The sequence below is a fragment of the Pholcus phalangioides genome, unplaced genomic scaffold, assembly GCF_987345545.1.
Source record: "Pholcus phalangioides strain wild (caught in Gottingen) unplaced genomic scaffold, Ppha-v1.0 ptg000009l_1, whole genome shotgun sequence".
NCBI lineage: Eukaryota > Metazoa > Arthropoda > Arachnida > Araneae > Pholcidae > Pholcus > Pholcus phalangioides.
The window spans coordinates 29952080-29974724 of record NW_028301602.1 but is presented as its reverse complement, the minus strand read 5'-3'; the positions used below and the strand labels follow the sequence as shown (position 1 = coordinate 29974724).

The window sequence follows — 22645 nt, the reverse complement described above, 5'->3', positions numbered from 1 at the left end:
TTTTTCTTGTTTACTTATGAAAATCATATTGTATTATACGATATTGTGGCATGTTTCATACAATTTTGTTTCATATATTTTGTTTTTTTTTTTCTTTTAAGAAATAAATTTCATGAAATGAAAAAAAAATTATGAATTTATTCGATATAACGTGTTTCCGTCTCTATATTTTTATTACAGTGGAACCTCGATTGATACAGTGGTTTCCGGTTATCCGTATAAGGTTCACGGATAACCGGAAACCGCCGCAGTTAAAAATAATATCCCCAGATAGAAATAAAAATAAAAAAGTTGAATCAGTATTCCCAACACATGGGTCAAATAAAAAAATTACTAATATACCTACGCATTGCGTCGGTTTGAAATGACTTCGGTGCTTATCCTCATGTTATCGTGTCGAACAATCACCATTGAAAATAAGGATAACAATCAAGGGGTTATAAAGTTCTCTCATTAATCTGGAATATTTAATGGGTACGTAATTATTTCTTTCATTTATTTTGAATTTCCATGGATGCTGAAATTATTATTTTTTTATTAATTCGAAACTTTCATGGGTGCTGTGTGTGGAATTATCTCTGCTAATTATTTTCCTTATTTTCGACGTACGAATTTTTGTGTGGAAGCAGACTCAACTCTCCCACACAGAATACATTAAAACGGGGATAAGGAAAGCCGAAATTATGAAGAGCCTCAGGACCCCGCAATTGTTTTCGTACCGGGTCCCGAGTCTGCTAAGGGCGGGCCCCATTTATAAGACTCCAGGAAAGTAAGAGACGTAGATAGAAGTTAATAATGTGTACAAAGACAGAAGGCGTTTCTAATTTTGGGTGCCAGAATGGCGGTCACGTATCTTATAACGAGGTATGGAAAAACGTATTCACGACCAAATGCTAGTTAAAAAATAATAATAAAGGTGTGTGCACACAGTTACGACGAATACGGTAGATATACTTTGTTATCATTATCCACTATAACAATAATTAAAGAAACTTCAGTCAAACTCGTTTACAACGTCAATAAAAATTGGCGGTCCCAGCTGGTTCCCATACATCATACACGCTCAACGCATGACCCAAGGGCCAGAACGTGGACTCATATGGTGCGGCCCCGTGACCTCAAACCTAATTTTGTAAAAGTGAACTAAGCGTCACATCGGTGCAGTTCCACATAACTTGAGTGTCCCGTGGCATATTTCCAGGTTGTTTAAGTGGCTCGCGGCAGAATTACAAATCGTCCAATTTCCCGCAGCACATTTCCAAATCACTGAGTGACCCTCGGTATATTTACAGAGCACTTGAGTGCAGGGCCGTCTTAAGAGCATCATGGGTCCCCGGGCCAAATGATTTTTCTGAGGCCTTTACACGACAAATTTTTGAAAAATTCAACCGGTTCTAATTTCTCTGAGGCCCCTCTTCCCTTGAGTATGTACCTCATACATATTCCTTTACGGAATTTCTGACAAATTAATACATGCCGGAACGTGTGTTCTGAGTATATGTGTGGGCCCTAACGTATTTTATGTTGTCCCCCCCCCCCCTTCAAATTAAGTTTGGGTCGAGACCCATAAGTTAAAGAGTCCCTGGCTGTTTTTGGATTTTTACGACCCATCTTGAAAGCCCTGCGTTATTAAGTTTGCGTCGGGACCCCATAGGGTGAGTCCCTGGCAGTTAGTGGATTTGAATAACCCATCTCGCAAGCCCCTGCGAATCAAGTTTGGGATCGTGATCCATAGCTCAAGAATCCATGGTAGGCAGAAGTTGGTTTTCTGTGGTTCCCAACTTCGGAGCGGGAATGCGAGCCAATCTCCCAGTTCAAAATTCGCGACACAGAGAGCAACAGATCTACAAACGGTAAAAATGTAATTCAATAATTACACTTCACTTCTGAAACATAGATGGCAGCACTGAAAAATCAAATCTGAATCACCCTGTATAATTATTATGGCTCTGATTTTTATGACGTCATATTTTGTTACGACAAGTCCTATTTTGCGCATTACCGAACTATTGGTCATATTTTAAGCATTTTTGAGTGATCGGTCATGTTTCAAGAATTTTCAAGAAATAGATCATGTTTTTGGTCGTTTTATCACCGAAAATCTGTAGGCATTTCCATCAGAAATGTAGATGCATTTAAATGAAAAAAATTCCTGTCTTCCTCTTTTTTTTTTTTTCTTTAGAAAAAGACTTGTATTTCGAGTAGCCACTTTTTTGTTCTCGGAGGACCCTTTTGCCATGTTTCTGAGTGGCACGCCAAGCAATTACAAAAAATGTTATTCATTCGGACATGGGAAAATCTTCGCGTTCAATTGATTTTCATCATGCCTAAACGCAGGGGCTTTTGCTTGGAGAGGTTGACTTGGTTTTGACACCGCTCCCCATCACTGTAAAACTCCAACGTAATAATAAATAACAATGTTTTTTCTGCATCATATTTGAAGTAAAAATCATTTTTTCAACCCCCCCCCCCAAAAAAAAAATTGCTATTCTCTCAGGGGTTCAGTTGCCCTCTCCCTTCTCTGTTTTTTCTTCTCAATTCTGGGCGCTGCTTGAAGTTAGGTGACAACAGTAGTTACGGGATTTTTCACAGGACTTAAGGAAAAATATTTTCAGCAACAGGGGTTAATGATGTGCGGTCATGTAGGCATCGTGAGGGAATCGCATCGCGGGGGTCTGGGTTCGAGTCCACACCGTTGCCACAGTGGTGGTTGGCTGAAGTGGGTTTTTGGGGTTTTCAGCTTTAGGAGCAAATGTTAGGCGATCCACAACCAAAAACAAAAATTTACTCTGTCACTCGCGGCAAGTACACATTTTGGAACGTCAACCCTTCCTCGTAATTCTCAACTAACAAAACGGCGTCCGTCCTTATTCAGTGCACGAGGCACCCGAACCCCCCCCCCCCTCTCTGTCCGTCTGTCTCTACTCTCCCCTAGTTGCAGTGCTACAACTATACAAATATTCAAGCATTACACTTTGCTCTTAATTCGAAATACAGATGGCAGCACTAACTTCACGTACAAAAATAGATACGCTCGCAGACGGTTATATCAGGTATGAGAACATATACACACTTTTAGCACAACTCACATCGAAAGGCGGATAAATTGGTAGTAAATTGTCTAATGACTTTAGACTGGGCAGGTGCTCAGTTTAAAAGAAGTAAGACTGATGGTGAAATACCTTATTTTATTTTGTTGAAAATATGCTAGAAGTTCCAGCACAAAACCGATTTAATGTACAGCAACATCGCAATTCAGTTTCAGAAACAATCAAGGAGATTGCAGAATTGGACGTCAGCATTGCGACCCCATTCCTCTTCAAATATTGCTCCAACTCGTAAATTTTCCCGGAATTTTAAATAAATCTTTATAAAAAGTATCGCTTGTTTCCTTTAATATATTTCTTAGAAGAAACTAAATAATGACAGTTTTTTTTTAAACATTTGGGAACTGAATCTCATAAAATACAGTGCGATTCTAAAACGTCCTAAAGAACAGCTATTGTGCTTAAAGCAAAATTTGTTTTCATCTGAATTAGGTGAGGGATTTTTAATTAAAAAAGTATATATTGATTAATTTTTAAATTCAATAAGAAAAAACACAGTAACTGAAAGAGAAGAGATGAAATAATGGGAAAATTATAAGGTCATATTTTTAAAATTTAAAGTCATACTTCAAGTTTTTTAGGTCATGAATGCTTGCATATTTTCAAAATCTCTAGGTCACAAAAAATCTCTTGTAATAATAATCAAAGACCTTGAAATATAATTGTTCAACTCTATATATCTAGTGGCGAGATAATAAACTAGAAGGATGCCCTTGCAGGGGGTGAAAATATGTTAGTGACGTTGCCAAGAGTGTCGTGCATGTGTCCTCATTTCTAAGTTTCCCGACAACCCTTGACTCTTAATGCAGCTTTGGTCAAAACTGAGACAAAATTAGTAATAGCGCTTCAGTTTTGATTGGAAAACTAGAGATTTTTTTTAAAGTACAGTGGCACCATCTGTTGTGAACTGGAATAAATAAGTAGTTACCAGAGTGACACAAGCTTGCTTCGTCATTTTGAAGTTGCGGATCTGGTAATTTTAAACATGATGCAAGGAACCACAGAAAGCTTTTTTATTATAGTGGCGTCATCTGTTGAAAGAAAAGCAAGTGGTATTCTCTTCAAACTTTCTTTCTAATCAACATGGGCGTAAACTTAACTTGCATCTGCGTCGTGGCCGCCACAAGGGTGGGGCTGACAACGTTCCAGCCCTGGGGACAGAGCCCGGGTTGTGTCCAGTCTGGGCTCGGGACGACTCTCGTCATTTTTGGTTTTTCACGCTATAAATTCTCTTTTAGGGGCCCCGTGAAAAGTCTTCTCTGAGAGGCCGGCCAAAAGTCCCAGCCTAAGGGCCCTGCTCACCCCCCCCCCACACACAACGTTTGTCACTATCTCATACTAGTTTTGAGGCCCCCCCCCCCCAATATTTCCAATAACTTTACGCCTATGTTTGTGCTTCCATCTTTTTTGAACGCTCTCCGAAAAACACGTGTCCAGCATTTTGATTTTTGATCGGCAACCTTCCGTTTTCTGCAGAAGAAAACGCCATTCATCACATCAAATGCAAAAATGAGACCGCAACGTCACGAACGCTTCTGCCACCAGATGGCGCAACATCTGTTGACTCAGTTTAATCCGAAAGTGGTCTTGCAACCAAATGTCCTGTGTAATGATATCAAGATAGTCAGTCGCCCGAATTCGTGAAGTCAAAGCCGTACGTGTGTACATCCAGTCGCCTCCATGTCTAACGAGCAGCGTGTTTAACGAACACTCCAAATTATCGACAATGTCTTTTCCCGAAGAGTGTTGTTTCGTGCTGCCCGGGCAGTGCCTGGCGTCCGTTAAAGACCGCAAAACTCCGGGGAGCGGGACCTACGTTCTGGGAGACTTCATCTATTCGAGTCTCGTCGGCTTCGTCCGTCACCACAGTAACGAAGGAGTCGAAGACACCGTCGTAGAAGTCGATCGGGGCTCGAAGCGCGTCGCCCTCCCGACCGTCGGCGACATCGTCACCGCGAGGGTCACGAGCGTGCGGAGGAGGTATTGCAGGTGCGCCATCCTCTGCATAAACGACGCCAACCTGAAGGAGCCGTTCCGCGGCATGGTCCGGAGGGAGGACGTCCGCGAGAAGGAGAAAGATAAGGTCGAGATGCAGAAGAGCTTCAGATCCGGGGACGTCATCTTGGCGAGGGTCAAAGCCATCGGAACGGGCCAGTGGTACTTGCTGTCGACGGCCGAGAACGAGCTGGGTGTCGTGCTGGCCAAAAGCGAAGCCGGTCACGATATGGTACCGGCGAGTTGGACCGAAATGATATGCACGAAGACCTTCGCCAAGGAGCACAGGAAAGTCGCCAGAATCGTCACGAGTAACTTTTCGGTCAAGTCTGAGAAAAGCAAGAAATGACACGAACCTTCGGACATGAATATAGATTTCGACCATAGTGATACTTCATTGTGTTTTAAAAATAAATTTTGCTTAATAAACTTCAAACATATAAGTTTCTTATATATGTATGGTCGTATAAATATATGGGAATTGACTAATCGAAAATAAATTCAGGCGCCAAGCATTTTTTCTCCTGACAAAATCGGTCCAAAATGGTGTATTTGAGTTTGTAAGTCGCCGAATACTGAAATCTGTTCTAACATACATAATCAAGTAGCAAATGCTCATTGGATAATAGGAGGCTGGCTGTGCCCACTACTTATTTTTTAACGGTGCATGTACCTAGTACACATTCCACTGCAGAATTTCGGAAAGCATTATGTGACTATGCACATGCATAACCCCAGTGCATTTGTGTTGTTAGAATTGTGATCGTTTCATGTTCGTGCTGCCACATTTTGAAATAAAGATGGCAAATGTTTGAATTTACCATTCTCTTAAATGAAAATGCCGCATGAGGCAGGGCTTGACAAATCAAAAAGAAAAAATAAATTTAGACGCCAGCAAAATTTCATTGTAACCAAGCATTTGTTTCTCTTGATAAAATCAATCCAAAATAGTAGGGTTTTTTTTTGTTTTTACTTGTCCAAGGCTTAGGGGCCTTTTTTTACATGCTAGCGAACATGATGACATAATTTCTGATAATGTTGTGGTGTCCTTCAACTTCAATTAAGTTATACATAAGAAATATTAGGCGTGAATTCTAATTTTTTAGTCGCCATGGTGACTTGGGATTTGTCCAGCCCTGATAAGGGACCAACTTAACTGGAAAAAAAAAACCCTGGATTCTATCTACTTGTCAACTTAACGGAATGTAAGCAGCCTGTAACATCTACATACATTTTAAAACTACTCTGACCTAACTATTGAATTACTTGATGCAACATACAGGCCTTTAGGGAGGATCCTTTTCCATGCCAGCAGACAGGGCCACAGCTATGGACTAGATGGGGCATCCAATTCACCCTTCAAGTGCTGCTCCTGCATTTCACCAGAGGGCCGAAATGCATGTTTGTCCTGGCAAAAGAAGTATCTAGTTACACAGCCCTGCTATAATATAATCCTAGCAGATCTACGCATATATGAATTTTTTTTTTTTTTGTGTGACATAAATAGACGAATGAAGACACATTAAATCCGAATGAGAACGGACATTATGTGTGCAACAACCTGAACTATGTAACCAGGAGTGGAATGTCATCATCCTAGGTTGCCATTTAGCACAAATTGTTCACAGAGTCTTAAGGGCGCTCCCAGCACCAAGACATGACCAACGAGTGTTGTTTGCGAGATTTATAGATTAATTTTTATTGGGCCAGATTGCCCTAAATCTATATTTTGAAGTCATGATAGCGTTATATTCAGTTGTAGAAGCCACAAATCAATTAACTTTTATTGCCTTTGTCAGAAGCAGCTCTTTGTCACTTGTTATTTAATAAAATTTCCAAACACATTCATCTTTTGGGAACACTGATATCTCTCTGAGAGATGTGAAGGGTGTGTCCGGTCCTTCAATGTAGCCCTGCTAGCTGGCATAATTTTATGCTCTGACTTCAATTCTTATATTTAAAGTAACCTTATATTTAAAATTACACTTCGTGCCAATTTCAGTCTTTTTATCGCCCTAGCAGCTAGGATTTGTCTTGTAATGTTATTAGCAATTTTTACATACAAATATTAATAACACTCACAGAATAGTAGTACCCCTTGTGCAATAAACCAAATCAACATTCTCCCTTGATCGCAATTCAATAATATAGTCAACCTACATCCAGGGTTCTCAAACTGTGTGGCACCAATCTTTGTCAGGGGCACCACGACAAAGGTTTTCCAAAGAGATACCTTTGTTAAACTTCTGGGGAGCTGCGGATAAGCATTGCTTAGGGAAAGGGGCACTGCAAGTGGGAAAATTTTCAGAACCTGTGACCTATACCTTTCTCAGCAGTTACAAAAACTACTCGAGCAAATGGTCATTCTCCCACCAAGTCATTAAAAATTCAAATTGCCAATACATGGTATACTGTTTGACAAGTATTTCTTTTATCATCAGACCATTGGTGCTATTTGCTAGGGTTACTGGCGGGTCAATTGGAACACACGTGTTTAAAAAGCACCAGGGAAGATCATGTTGATGGCAAATCATTGGAGGTAGTTGGAAACTTGGCAACCAAAAGGTACATCACATATTGGGATTTAACCTTAAAAAAAATAAGGTTGGGATATAATATGGATTGTTTTAAAAAATTTAAATTATCAAGCACGAATAGGAAGGGCTCTGAATCACACCAATGGGATTTTGGTGCTGGTTTTTCCCACCAGTACCAAAAATGATAAAAGAAAAGATCACATTGAATTGAAACAACCCTCTCAAGTCCTTTAACAACAATTCTGAGTCTTTTTCAAGCAAAAAAAAAGACAAGATTAAATGAGTTATTGCTGCTGAATAGTATAATACCAAATCGCAGTTACTGGAAACACATTGATAAAATGCCTAACCAAGTTTTACCAAGCAAGTCAGAGTTATAATTTTTTGACATGGCAACCATCAAGTAATAGACACTCATGTTGTGATGAACAGATGCGAGGTAGTATGAGATATAGTTTAAAAGAAAAGAATGACGGTTTCCAACACATTCTATGGGATAGGACTTAATTTTCTTTATACAGTAGAGTGTATACCACATGCACAAAGGAAAATCTGGTGACATTGACGGCAATTTAACACTTGTTATCTGGCAGAAAAGCTCTTTTACTTGCAAAATGAAACATTTCATCAAGATTTAATACCTACACACACCCTTCCGGCACAACCCAATCTGTAATAGATTGCCTATGGCAATAGACTGAAATTGTGCTTAATTGAATGAATGAATGTTGTGTGTAGAAAAGAAGAAAAAATCAGTTTGCAGAAAAAAAAGCTGTGACCTTATTTTGTGATTTTTTTCTTGACGTTCAGGACCTTTTCCTCATTTCATGACTTTACCATAATGATAGACAGCCTATACAGTTGATGTTCATTTTTAGGAATGTAAGCAGACTTAAGAAATTAATTCATACACAGAAAAGATGTTTATTTAAAGTTATAGCTTCTTGTTCGGAACCAGAGGACTAGTTTGTGAAAAAGTCTTAGTTGGTAAATTAGAAGTTTGTAAAATCAAATGCATATGTATGGGCATGGTGGCCCAGGTCGATAAATACTCCCCTAAAGTACCAAAGGATGTTCGTCCTTGTCAGAAAACTTTCCTGACATGAGTACAACAAAAAAATGCTAACATGACCACAGAATAAGATTGCTATGGCAGGGAGTCCCACATCAAGGGGTTAACGCACCAACCTCTCAATGAGTATAAAAAAGGCTGTCATTCTCTCGGAAATGGCAATAAATTGTAGGTCCCAGTCTAATAAGCCCTCGCATGCAGAAAATTACTTTGGTGCCACAAAAATGTGAGCAGTACATATACCAATAATTGAAGTGTTCAGCCAAAAAATTTTGTTGTTTTCCCCCCCAAAATCAGCTTTTTGACTGAAAAGCATTCCATGATAGCTTCTGTTACACGTTCCTAAAGTAGATTCTTATAGAAATCAACAGATACAATTGCTATGTGCCTTTATGCAGCTGCAATTCATGCAGAGAAGGTATTTCCCTGATGCATAGACCATTGTTTGGTCAAATGCTTTAATTCCATATTTTATCCTTATGACAATATTCTATCCAACGATTTTGATTTTCTGACATACTTCCGATCCCATAAATGCAGGATAATCGGGAGTCTACAGTATTTAAACTGCATGCATTCATAAAAATATATTCCACTTTGATAATTATTTCAAAACAGTATCATCATCATTTGTCATCAAATCAATATGTTCCAGCCACAAAATATTTGAAAAAAGCAGTTTTCTTTAAAAAAAAGTTTATTTAAAATTCATTAAACATAATACTTTTTTTTTACAAGCACAAGAAGTCTTCCAAAATAAATTATTATATTAGATAAAATAATGATAATTTACAATAAATTCTGACAAATTACAAGCATCGAAACATAAAACAGATCAATATATATAGATTAAAAAAAAGAAAAATTATACAGAACTGAGCAATATATAAATAACCTTAGTTAATACTTGAAACAAATGAGCTTCATTGTAACAACCTCCAAGATTTTCTTTTTGTACTAAATACACGATATGTGGATATTTCTTTGCAGATAACCTTCATTAATATTGCAAGGGGTTGTATAAGTTATTAAAATAAGAAAAATCAACTTTTTATGCAAACACCGTCGTCACAAACCCAATTAGAAAATTGTTTCCGTCTCTCCCGAGGCTAACAAAAGTTTCACGTTTCTAAGTGTTTTGCCGAGATATCTGAATTCAAAAAGCAGAGAAAAGGTGGGAAAGAACAGCATAATAAGCATGTTCATTTTAGCTTACACAGTTCTTTTCCACCTTTTCTTTGATTTTTTCAATTCAAAAATATCTTGGCAATTGTTGCACTTAAAAACCTGGCCGCGGGAGAGACAGGGCAACGTCTTTCTAAACGGGTTTTTGAAGACAGGGTGTCAGTACAAAAATAGAATTATATTTCAACAACTATATCTTTGCTGTATGAATGATATATCTGACATCTACAAATTATTTGGATACTTTTTCTATCTGGATATACGCCTCTAGGATCAGAGACTTTCTATGCACCTTACGTATTAATAAATAAATTTGATTCAGTCTCAATAAGAATGATTACTATCAATATTTATGCGATTTATTTTTGGTTTCACTTAATAATCATCTGTAATTCTCAAGATAGTAAAGAGTTACGATATTTAATGAAATTAAAGTACTTTCATGCTAAATAACTTAAAATGATGCTTATTTTCCAATTTAATACTTAAATACCAAGTGGGGTGGCTTAGTAACGAGTAATACTGTTTACCAACTATGCTGCCATGTTTTTTTTTTAAAAACTGCCATTTTAGAGAGAGTAGCATTGGAAGGGATCTGCATTATACGAAGGTTTTAGGCTGGTCATCTATTGGAAGCTGTTATTGCTCATAGTAGTTTTTGGTGGATGATCAGTCTTACTGAATAAAGCTGCACTGGATATAATAAGGTGTTGAGTTGAACATAAAAAGTAATTTTTGTAGGTTTGTTTAAAGATAATTACATTATTTTGTCACGTAAGCACCATAGAAGACACAGAAAAGAAAAAATAGCCCAACATAAGGGGCATGAATGAATGAACGAACTCCAGAACTTTGCCACTGGAAAACAACAAAGCTACATAACAACAAAAAACATAAGGGGCAGCACCAAGAGCGGAAAATTTTCAAATACATATAATGACAAAGCCATATAAATCCTACGGATTGCTAAGAGTATCATTAACATAATGGAAATTTTCTATTTTAAAAACAAAATGGCTGAATACACCATACAAACTGAATACATAAACAATATAGAGTATAGAATTTTTTTCCCCCGAACGGTTTTGTTTTTATGAAATTGACGGCTATACAAAAAACATCTATATCAGAAATTTGTTTCCATATATTACACATTCATAGTACAGGTTGTGTAGAAAAGTTCTTCTGACCTGAAATAACTTGCAAACAAAAATGTTTAGAAAATACTGTAATAAAAAATTGACTTAACTCGACTAGATGTAACAAACACAGCACTTCAAATATTAATCTGGGAATTTAAAAATCGAAATTTGTACGTGGCACCCAATCCAAAAAATGTCAATCACCTCTCTTTCTCTATTATATAGCCAGTCATCTGGCCAATTGATTCCTCATTTTTTTCGCCTTTTTCAGAAGTTTGAAGCTAATAAAATATATTTTCTTGATTAAAATTTTTTTATGAATACATTGAAACTGATTTCATATCATGTTCTCAACTGTGTTTTTAAAACATCAACAACAAAAAGATATATAATAATTGCAATAATTACTAATCAGTTTTCAAAAATTGAAATAATTAAATCAAAAATCGGTACGACGTAATAGCCAAGAGACTGGATAGGGAGGAATTGATCCCATAACATTTGGATGAAAATTCATCAAGATATCTGATTGAAATTCTTAATTTTTATAAGTTTTAACGTGATAAAACAACCAAATCTATGAGAGAACACTGCGACTGAAAAAGTTGCGTAAATCAAGGAATTTAAATCACCTATATCTTCGAGAATTTTAATCTGAATGTTACAGGGTGAATTTATTTTGGTACAATATAGGAATATGTTTTCTTTGTTTTTTACATTGCGGGGACATGTGCAAAAATTTAAATTTTCCCCAATCATAATTTTAAGTGCTGCTGTTTGTTGCATCTGATTGGGCACAGTCACTTCACTATACAGGTAAGGTATACCACACACACGTTATTTCAGGTTGAAAAGGCTTTCTTATGCTGCCTGCATATACTCTCATTATAAAAGTCGGTATTGACAAATAAGCTCAATCACATCATTTTCATATATTTAAAAAAATTATTCAATAGGAAAGTTTCTTTCTTGGGTTTTTTAACATAATAACAATATTTTATAGACAAATATTTAATGTTATCTAAACTGTACAAGTCATGAAAATAAAAATACAAAAACAAAACGATTAAAACTGTTTTTTTCCACACATTGAGTGATGCAAAATAATAAATACTAACGTGACTTATTAATCTATTTAGTTTATCACAGCATGTTGCACACACAAGTATGACTTAGCCAGCACATCAGATAACAGGCAGCCACGCACTACATTTTCCTGCAGATGCTTGGCTGTCAATCATATATTGTATCTGTAGGAGGATGATCATTGTCAATATTTGCATCAACAGAAATCTGTGGTTTCAAATTTTTCATGTGATACAGTTTTCTTGCGGAAGGACCTGAAAGGAAAAGAATATTAATCTGTGAACAAATATACTTCCGATCCCAAAAAAATAAATGCACCAATAAAAAAGTTTGTATTTGAAGGAAACTTGACAATTCTAATTTTTCATATTGCAATGTATAGATTATCACAATATCAGAACAAAATGGTCATTTATTGTAGAAAACAGTACAATGACAAGGAAAAACACAAGTACAGTAGACTCACCAATCCGGCACATATCAGATCAGAGTATGAAGATAACCAAAATTGTCGGATTACTGGAAGTTAATTAAAAAAGACTAAATAATATAAAACTTCTGTGCACAGACATGCAGCGACAGGTTTTCCTCTTCTACGCTCGAAGAAAACTCGCCTAGAAATTTCAAATTACTGGGTGGGCTGGACTGGTGCATGGCTAGATTATAAAATCTCTACTGTATCTCATGAACTACTAGAAAAGACACAGTCTGACAGATTCAAACAGGTTCTGTACATTGTTCTGAGGCTGATTTGTCCATACACCTGATGCAACTGCACGGACTCGTGATGCGAGGATCCGGGTTCGAACCCCACAGTGGTGGTCGGCTGAAGTTGGTTTTCTGTGGTTCCCAACTTCAAGGCGCAAATGCGAGCCGATCTCCCCGTTAAAAAGTCTCGCCACAGAGAGCAACAGTCCTACAACGGTAAATCATTCAACCATAACACTTCACTCATAGTTAGTAAAACTGGGGGCAGATGACAGCACTACACATAACAAGCATTACACAGAAACAAACTTTACGTCAGGTTGCACTACACGTACACGCACATTCCCGCATGTACCGATTCGTTGGGGGGTTCCGCGGGGGGGGGGGGGTTCATGTGTGGTGTAGCAGTAGTAGGTAGGGGCTCGGGGATCCATGATATTCTTAAGTCAGCCACCTCGTTGGGCAATTTGCCTGTTGTGGCGTTGTATTTGTATTTGTATTTGTATTTGTATCTATTTCCTGCCTCCTCAAAGGTTGATGAAGTCATGTCTCATATATGCTCAATTAGCAGGCAAGGAAGGGTTTAAACTTGACACAGACATTTTAGAGAACGTCTTGCCAGATGTATAAACTAAATAACAACAATATATGATGCTTGCCATATTTAGACAAGCATCATCATGCTGAAAAAAACCTGCTGGAGAAGCCCTGCCACAACTGGTAAAACACATGGCTGCAAGACTTCCTGGATATATCGTTGAGCAGTTATGGTTTCTTGCATCACGATTAGACATCACCAGTTGTCATAAGTTATGGATCCCCAGACAGGGCTCAGCACGGATCATGGCCTCAAAACTAGTGAAAATAGTGACCAAAATATTTAAAAAAGTGACCAAATAGTGACCAAAGTGTTTAAAAAGTGACCCAATAGTGACCAAAATAATTTTAGAAAGAGACCAAATGGACAATGAATTTTTATTATTACCAAATTGAATGAATTGAAATTGAATCTAGTTTTCACTAAACTTTGTATTTCAATGGAGCTCATCGAAATTGTTTTTTTTACATATAGTAGTGTGAAATAAATCAAACTCGAATGCATTCTGCTAACCAGAAAAGTTTTGAATAACTTATCAAATTTATCAACAACTATGTGTGAGAGAGTAACATTACATCCTTTCTAAGTAACAGTAGTAATGCCTTTCCCCCCCCCCCCCATAGGGGCCGTTCAAGTATTACGTCATCATCGATGGGAGGGGGGGGGGTTCCGATTTGCTGACTTTTGATGACAAGGGGGGAGGTTGAATAATGCTTACGTCATCAACCACCCTTTATGAAAATATGAGTTAGGATTCGGGGGGGGGGGGGGGGCAGAGCTGATGAGGAAATTTTGCTGACGGGGGGGGGGGGGTGGCCAAAAATGGCTAAAAATTTGCTTATGTAATACTTGAATGGCCCATATTGCTATCCACAACCCATCTTAAAATCAATTTAAGCAGGAAAAACTTCAAAACGGGAAAAAATTTTCACATTCAAAGAAGGAAAAAAAATGAAATAACACGAAATTTGATGAGAGAATTTGTCCCATCTACATTCTAGTGAATTTTTCATTATGTTATACTATGAATGACAGTATACAAAATGTACTCAAACTTTTTTTAATTAGTACAAATTGATTTACATAATTAGGTTTGTATAATATCTTCCAACAAATTTTAAGAAATTTACTATAATGATTTATTTGTTGATTTAAAAAAAAACTAAAATCACATTTTTAACAATATTATTTTAAATTATTAAATTAAAATATTACTTGACTTAACTACTGAATTAAATAAATTATTTAAATTATTAAACTAACTAAATTATTTTAATTGTTAGGGGCCGTTCAAGTATTACGTCATCATCGATGGAGGGGGGGTTTCTGACTTGCTGACTTTTGATGACAAGGGGGAGGGGGATTTCGATAATGCTTACGTCATCAACCACCCTTTATGAAAATATGAGTTAGGATTCAGAGGGGCAGAGCTGATGACGAAATTTTGCTGACAAGGGGGGGAGGGAGGGGGTCAAAAATGGCTAAAAATTTGCTTACGTAATACTTGAACGGCCCCTTATACGTTGAGGGAAGGCAATCCATCCTTCCCCCCCAACGTCAATGGCAGAGCCTACTGATGTATACATGATGTATATCAATTGTCATCTGCCGCACCTCTAAGACCTTCAAGTCTATCTGCACCTATGGCTGGACTGGGAAGGGTGGGTGGGTCTACTCTTTTACAGGCGGAGGAGGCTCCAAAATAATACTGCCCTTGGGTGAGGGAGAAAACAAATCAGTTTTGAAATTGTTTGGTTTTTGAGAGAAAAATTTTTAAATATATATTTTCCTTTTTTTTTTACACACAACATACACCCCTGCAAAAAAAACATTTACTACTTTACCCAGAAACAATATAATTTTGCCCCCCCCCCTCCCCCCGTAATTTTTAACAGAAAAGACTCCGCGGTCTTCCCCGGTAAATTTCCCATGAACCTTGTAAGCACCAACGTGGCTTTTTTCCGCGCCGCGCCAACCAATCGCTGTTTTGCGGCAGTCAATTCAAGATGGCTGACAAAGGGAACATAAAATTACAAAAAAATATATAATTTATAACATGAATCAACCAAATATGCGACAATATGCGAAAATCGATAGAAATATATCGGGAAACACGGAAAATTAGGATAAAATGAACACAAAAATCGAATCAACGACATACAGGGTTTATAAGTGCGGTTGATAAGAGTTTATGGATGCTGCCGTCAGGGCTACCTATTTTAGCGCGAAAAAAAGTCACCACGTTAGCTCGGACTCCTCCCGTAATTTTCAAAGAACAAAAACAGTGAATTCGCCCCCACCCGGGGCACTCGATTTACTATGGCCGTAATAGGATATTTTTTCTGGAGGGGAAATGTAATTTTACTGCCCCTTCACTGTGAAATTCGATAATTTTGCAAAGGAATTTATTTCCTTTTCTTAAATATACCATTCCATCAAAAATTCCAATTGAGGCATTGCCCCCCCCCCCCCAGTTTTGGATTTGATCACAGTATGTAGCAACCCGGGCCGCAAGTACGAACGAAAATTTACTATCGCCCGGGGCCGGTATCCATTTTTAATAACGGAAAAAAGAGTAAACTCGGCACCCTTCCTCGTTCAACACCCGTGGAACCAGACCCCGCCCTCTCCTATTGCGGTCATAACAGCGACTCGAGACAAAAACGTTGTAATAACTTCCGAGGTCTGAAAAGGGGATTTTTTTTACACAACACCGAGAATGAAGCGCAATATGTCGATATTAAGTCAACAATCAGCATCGTGAAGATGCTCTAAATTAAGTTACGACCAGAAGCGGATAAAGGTCAGCTGTTGACGGCCCGGGCATTAAAAAAAAAATTAATATTACGCCCCTTAAATTAGAAAAAAAGTATAAAGTAGGGGCCAAAGGCGCGGTCGGTGTGCCCACCGTTAAATCCGCCTCTATGTACGGCTCGCATGCACGTTAACTGAGTTTTCATCAGCCTGATGACCAATTTTCATCTGATTTGGTTAAACTCAACGTTGAATCCGAAGGTTTTTAACAACTGTCTGTTGCGAAGATATATTTTGGAAAGAGAGAAAATTCAACTGCCCCTACGGGGCATCGAACCCACGTCCTTTCACTTTCCGGGTGAATGCACTAGACTACAGAGGCATTGAATCTCTCAATCTTTCCTTGGAGCTCGTGTACACTGAAAAGGACCGTACATGGACGGCCAGACCAGACTCAGGCCAAGCTCACAACTGCTGACGTTGCCACCAGATGGCGACTTATGGAAGGATGACGTCACTCTCCGCTACCACACGAAGGTTTTTAACAACTGGCTGTTGCGAAGATATATTTTGGAAAGAGAAAATTCAACCGGAAAGTGAAAGGACGTGGGTTCGATTCCCAGCAGGGGCAGTTGAATTTTCTCTCTCTCCAAAATATATCTTCGCAACAGCCAGTTGTTAAAAACCTTCGTATGGTAGCAGAGAGTGACGTCATCCTTCCATAAACGTTGAATTGCAGGATTCTGTGATCTTTTCATAAATAGTTCTCCTTTCGATCATATCTGGGGCTACGGTTTCTTGCTGAGATTTAAATCCAGTTAGAAAAATAGTACAAATTTTATTTCTAAATAGATCGTGATTTTCAGTCAGATGATATTTTTTTTTATTGTAAGTAAATTCAAAATACTTGTGAGCTTCTTTAACGTTGGCCAGATACAAGAGTATTCTCCAAAGCGTACTAATAATACGCTTAATACGTATTAATAGTACGCATCTTTAATAAGCGCGCTTTGGTATTCTCCCGCTGCGCGTAAGTTAGTTTCTGCACGGGCTCTCTTTATAAACTCGCTCAATGTAAATAAGCCTTTAAATCGTCATTTCAAATATTTAAAAAAATTAATGAAAGTAACGATAGAACAAACAACAAATGTAACTTGCTCGATGCTCCAAGAAAGGAATTCGGCCCTTAGGACTAAAACTTTTTAAAACAAATAAAATAAAGGATCAATTTTAAAATAAGATGAAAATGAAAGAACGAGTGGGGAAATAAGAAAGAATGGTAGTAGAGGAGGGGAAAAAATTCTTTGTTGTAAATATGCCTTTTACGCTATTTTTTTCAGACCAGCTTTTCCATAAAATGACGACTCTTAACTATAAGGAGCTTTCTTTCCAAGCGCCTTGAAATCAAGTTATGCTGACGTCACACGGCATGCTCCCGGGAAGATAAAGATGCCTTCATATATATATATAGGGGTTCATTGTACGATCATAGTTCAATGAAGGGAGGGAGAAAATTAGCGACCTTGAACCGGTAAAGTTCCTCCTTGAAGAAAAGAAAAACACTGACAGCCGAAAAGCGCGCGAGACCGAGGTTTTTTTGCTAAAAAAAGTGGAAAAAGTGACCTGGGCCCGAAAATAAGTAATAAAAGTGACCAGCTTCTAAAAAAGTGACTTTTAGGGGAAAAAGTGACCCGTGCCGAGCCCTGCCCAGACCAGAACATCTGCAGCTGAGGCCCAATGTCCTTCCAAAGAATAAGCAGGATTCGCCCAGAGAACACTGGGGCACCGTACTTGAACACAGCCATCATTAGAAGCAAAACCAGAATCATGATGCATAGCTGAAGACTATCACTGGATATGATTCATTGCTTCCGACAGGCCTGGAAATGATGGCGGCAATATTGAGCTGTAAATGACACAACATCAAACGATGGAGTGAGAACAAACCTTTTTTTTCTGTCTGGAAATGGTCGGGTGTGAGAAACGGTTCCCGGATGAATATGGCATTTGCGATTGACACCTAGTGTGTCCAGAACCTGTTTGATATGTTTCAATCCCATTGATGTGACCTTGTTCAAAATCGGTGAGTTGCATAAAACATGTCAGAATATGTCTCTGAGGCATCTTCTGCAATCAGCAATAGCTTGTCAAGTATAAACAGAGGTACAGTATTCAATAGCAGCTCTGAGACCATTTTAAACAGCAATGGGAGTACTCTCATGCCCTCTGGTGGCGGTAATTTTGGCACAATTCTAACAAAACACTAATCATTTCCATACCTACACATGATAAAACTACCTGTCACGTTCTGTAGCGATTCTACTATTTCTTCTTTTCCTGGCTCATAATTTACTTGATAGAAAGGACTATATATTTCACTGCATTTGTGAACTCATCATTCTAGCATATCATCATTTTACTAATCTACTAGCATATGATTCCAAACTGTATGGCACAACTCCTCTAGGAGCTGCTGAAGTTTCACAGGGAAAATCAAACTTAATATTCATTATGATGAATATTAAATATTGCAAAATATCGACAACTACATCATAATATTTTAGAATTTTAATTTTCACACATAAACAATATGAAAATAGACTCACCTATAACACTCAGCATCACTGGAAGAAATATGAGACCGTGGCAAGCTCCTATAACCACTATACCAAAATACATCCTAAAGTAGAAAACCCTGAATATCTCAGACTTGGAAAATCCAAGAACTATAATGCCCGCAAACTTTGTTAAAGTGATCCCAGATAAAACCTGCAATGCAACAACATGAAAAGAAATAATTACTACTTGTATCAGTAAATATCAATGCTAAAAGTTTTCGAAACTCCTGGTTGTATCAAATCATTGTGTGAAATAAAAAACATGAATATTACAAACTAAGGTATATAAATTGGAAAAACTTCTGTGGTTATGAATTTTGCAAAGGTGATTTTTTTTTTGCTTCGGTCACGTGACTTATACTCCCTCCCTGAAAACTATGCTAGCATGCAAATATTGCAAAACTTTTAGTCTAATCTCTCTAACTTTACATAAGTTTGAATCTACTGTATTTATCTTGGCCTATTTCTTGCACGGGCGTAAGTGCTGTGGTCTACCACAGTCAAGAAAAAATTGGTTCAGTGTATGAAACACCTTTCCAGGAAAAAAAGTAAACCTTTAGATAATTAGCCATTTTTTTGCATTCTACAAACTAGGTCAAAAGTGTATGTTGAATGTGTTTATGTATATGCTTGTATATATGTTTGTATGTTATACTAAAAAAAAATATATATATATATGTGGTGTATATATATATATAGAAAACTATATTTTTTAAAATAAAAATTGACATAGATGCCACATTGGATTAAGTAGAGCAAGCTTCCAATTTTTTTTTTAATGAGAGCAGTCCAGTTTAATTCAATAGGAGCCGAGCATTTTCCCCCTCCTAAGAAAAACTGTTCAAAATATATATAATCTTTTCTGGGTGTTGGTAACCCCTTTCCACGTTGGTGTGGACACACCGACATGAATTCTGAAAAATATTTGTCCTTAGACTCCAATTCAGTACTAGGGGGCCCCAATTTTGATATTTATTTAATCAATATTGCTTGGCCGAGGCCTATACAAGGGAATGTGGTGGTGAAGTTTGACAGAGACAATTGATGTTATAAAGGAAATCCGAAACTTTTGTACAACAATGTTTGACGGGAGGTTGTTCAAACTGGTTATTGTTCAAGGAAAGAAACTAAATTTGAAACAATCTGTGGATGCAACGATCGGTTAAAATTTTTGTGAATGGTTAATTGTATCTTAAAAGTAGGAAGCTGGAGTTAGAAAATTGGAAGTATCAATAAGAAAATGGCCATGAAGGATTTCAAAAAGGAAAGCTAATCGAGTGATATATCTACGGATAAGAAGCAGTTGTATATTGAGTTGGCGATTGAGTTCAGTGATGGAGGCGGAGGATGACCAACAGTTACGAATGAAGTGGGCAGATTTATTTTGAATAGGTTCAAATTTGTCTATGTTTGAGAGAGTATGGGGGTCCCAGATTTCACAGGCATATGAGAATACAGGAAGGATGTGGGTTTGGAAGCAGAGATGTCTAAGGTGACGCATGGAGTTTTTGAGGTTTCGACGAAGAGAAAAAGAGTTTTTGGAGACACTTATGAAAGACGTAATAAACATGGAGACTCCAACAGAGGTCGGCAGAAATAATTACACCCAAAAATTTGTAATTAGAAACTTCAGTGATTAAAGAGTTACTGATAGTGTAAGAAGAATTTAGAGAAAGTCTTTTGTGAATAATTTTTATAAAAACTGTTTTTAAGGAATTAAGGGGTAATCGCCAGAACGAGCATCATTCCAATACAACATTAAGGTTATTTTGGAGAAATGCTTGGTCGGATTTGTTGTGCACTGATTGGTAGATGGTGCAATCATCTGCAAAGAGCCTGATATGGCAATTTATGGAATCAGGAAGATCATTAATATAAATCAAAAATAATAATGGCAAGAGGACTGAACCCTCGGAGGGGTGCCTGACTTGACCTGGAGAAATGGGGAGTTCTAGCCCTTGAAGGAAACAAACTGACCGCGGTTGGCAAGGAAGGCTTCCACCCGTTTAAGCAGTTGAACACACAGGTCAAAATTTTGGAGTTTATTGTGGGGCACCCCTGTCAAAAGCTTTAGAGAAATCCAAGAAAATTATACCGGTTTGGACGTTTTTGTCGATACTGCTTGATAAATTGTGCATAAAAAGAGGTAAATGAGGGTAGTTACTGATAAAGATGATCAAAAGATGTGTTGATTTGAGAAAAATAAGTTTATTGAATCAAGGTATGAGCAGATTTCCGCAACTAAGTGCTCAAAAAGCTTGCAGCAAGTATAGAGGTGATAGCGACTGGTCTGAAATTAAGGGGACTTGAAAGAGATCCTGATTTATGAATTGGGATAATCTTATTAATTTTCCAGTTAGAGGGCAAGTTAGATGAGTTTAATGAGATGAAGATAATTAAAAAATAATTAGAAATTTAGAAAATCAACGCAAAATTTGAAAATATGATTTGGGATGCAAGTGGAATGGGGTTTCAGTTTCTTTAAAAGGTTCAGAAATCCTGCTTTAGTGAAAAAGACAGGACTAGAGTTGAATAATGAATTGAAAAAGAAGTACTGAGAAGAAGTGGGGTCAGAGGAAAAAGCCCGATTAAATTCTGTGGCGAATTTCAAGGTGAGAAGTGAGGTCTATGTTATCAATCTTAGAGGAAGACGGGCCAGCTGATTTAGGAAGAAAATTCCAAAATTCTGAGGGGTAAGTTTTACGGTATTGAAGTAAAGGGTTAGTTCGGTAATTTTTTTTTGATGAATGATGAGATCTTTAAGGTCACGTGTAGAGACAGATTTTATTTCTAAGAGAAAAAAGTTATTGAATTTAAGTTTGGAGACATTTCTGCGAATTTTCCTTTTTTTTTAATGGATAATATCACAATTAATCCATGGGTTAGATACATTTTGAAGAGATATTTTTGATGAAAACCGAGGCTTTGCATTTTTCGATAACAGCTTTGAATTTACTCCAGAGAATATGAACATCATTTGAGGAGGAAGATGAAATGAAATCAGGGAAATGGGTGAGAAGGATATTTCGTAAAAGTGGCAAGTCAACCTTGTTGAAGTTGAGTTTTGCAGCATGTTTAAAGGAAGGGAGAGTGATGGAGGGAAAAATTTACAAAAGGCATTTTGTGTTCGGAAATGCCATCAAAAACTGAGAAATTAGAAACCGGGATTTTATTTGAAACAGCAATTAGATCTAATGTAGAGCTTGAGTGGTTCAAGATTCTTGTCAGTTCTAGAATAGTTTGAATAAGATTAAACTTTAGGAAAAGAAAAAGAAATGTATTATTAATAAAATTGTTACCCGAGAGGAACTCCATTTTGTGCCAGCCTATTACGGGTAGGTTCCAGTCACCAGCTATAATTAGGAGGTTTGAATTATAAAATCTATCTAAAATTGATTCCAATTTGACGAAACAGAGAAGATCTGGGGTAGGGGGTAAATAAAGAGAAAATATTGAAATAGGAGTGCAGTTTGGGCAACGGCAGTCAGCACCAACAATTAAGATTGGTGTCCAAAGAAATTTCAAGAAGAGGAATGGAGCTGTTAAAGACGAGGTCAAGGGCCCCTCTCCAGGTGTTTCTATCTTTACGAAACACAAGGTAGTTAAGCAGTAAGAATTTGAAATTGCTAATATTTCTATGAAACCAGGTTTCAATCACAGCAAGAAAATTGGGATTATGAACTAACAATATGGATTCGAAAGAATGAATTGTATTGGTGACGCTTCTTGTATTAATAGTATCGATTTTGAAGAAATTTTTCTAAGGTGCTACAAGGGAATTTGAGGTGGCAAAGTTCAGGGGGTGAGGCCTAAAGGTGTGGTGGAAGAAGATTGAGGGAAGTC

At 37.5% G+C, this 22645-nt stretch overlaps 2 protein-coding genes across 2 annotated transcripts in view; one reads left to right on the top strand and one right to left on the bottom strand.

Annotated features, from left to right (window-relative positions):
* Positions 1-4721: 4721 nt before the first annotated feature.
* Csl4 (exosome component 1 Csl4) lies at positions 4722-5538 on the top strand. Its single transcript, XM_089235946.1, has one exon. It carries the CDS (start codon positions 4834-4836, stop codon positions 5449-5451), a length of 618 nt encoding a protein of 205 aa, XP_089092072.1. The 5' UTR covers positions 4722-4833; the 3' UTR covers positions 5452-5538.
* Positions 5539-9399: 3861 nt separating this feature from the next.
* The window catches only part of LOC149082670 (NPC intracellular cholesterol transporter 1-like), a 56322-nt gene continuing 43076 nt past the window's right edge, over positions 9400-22645 (bottom strand). The window contains exons 24-25 of the mRNA XM_089235945.1: positions 18791-18953; positions 9400-12378 (exon numbers count right to left, since the gene is read on the bottom strand). Of these exons, the coding sequence (XP_089092071.1) occupies positions 12272-12378; positions 18791-18953 (270 nt within the window). The 3' untranslated portion in view covers positions 9400-12271. The remainder of the gene's footprint in view (positions 12379-18790; positions 18954-22645) is intronic.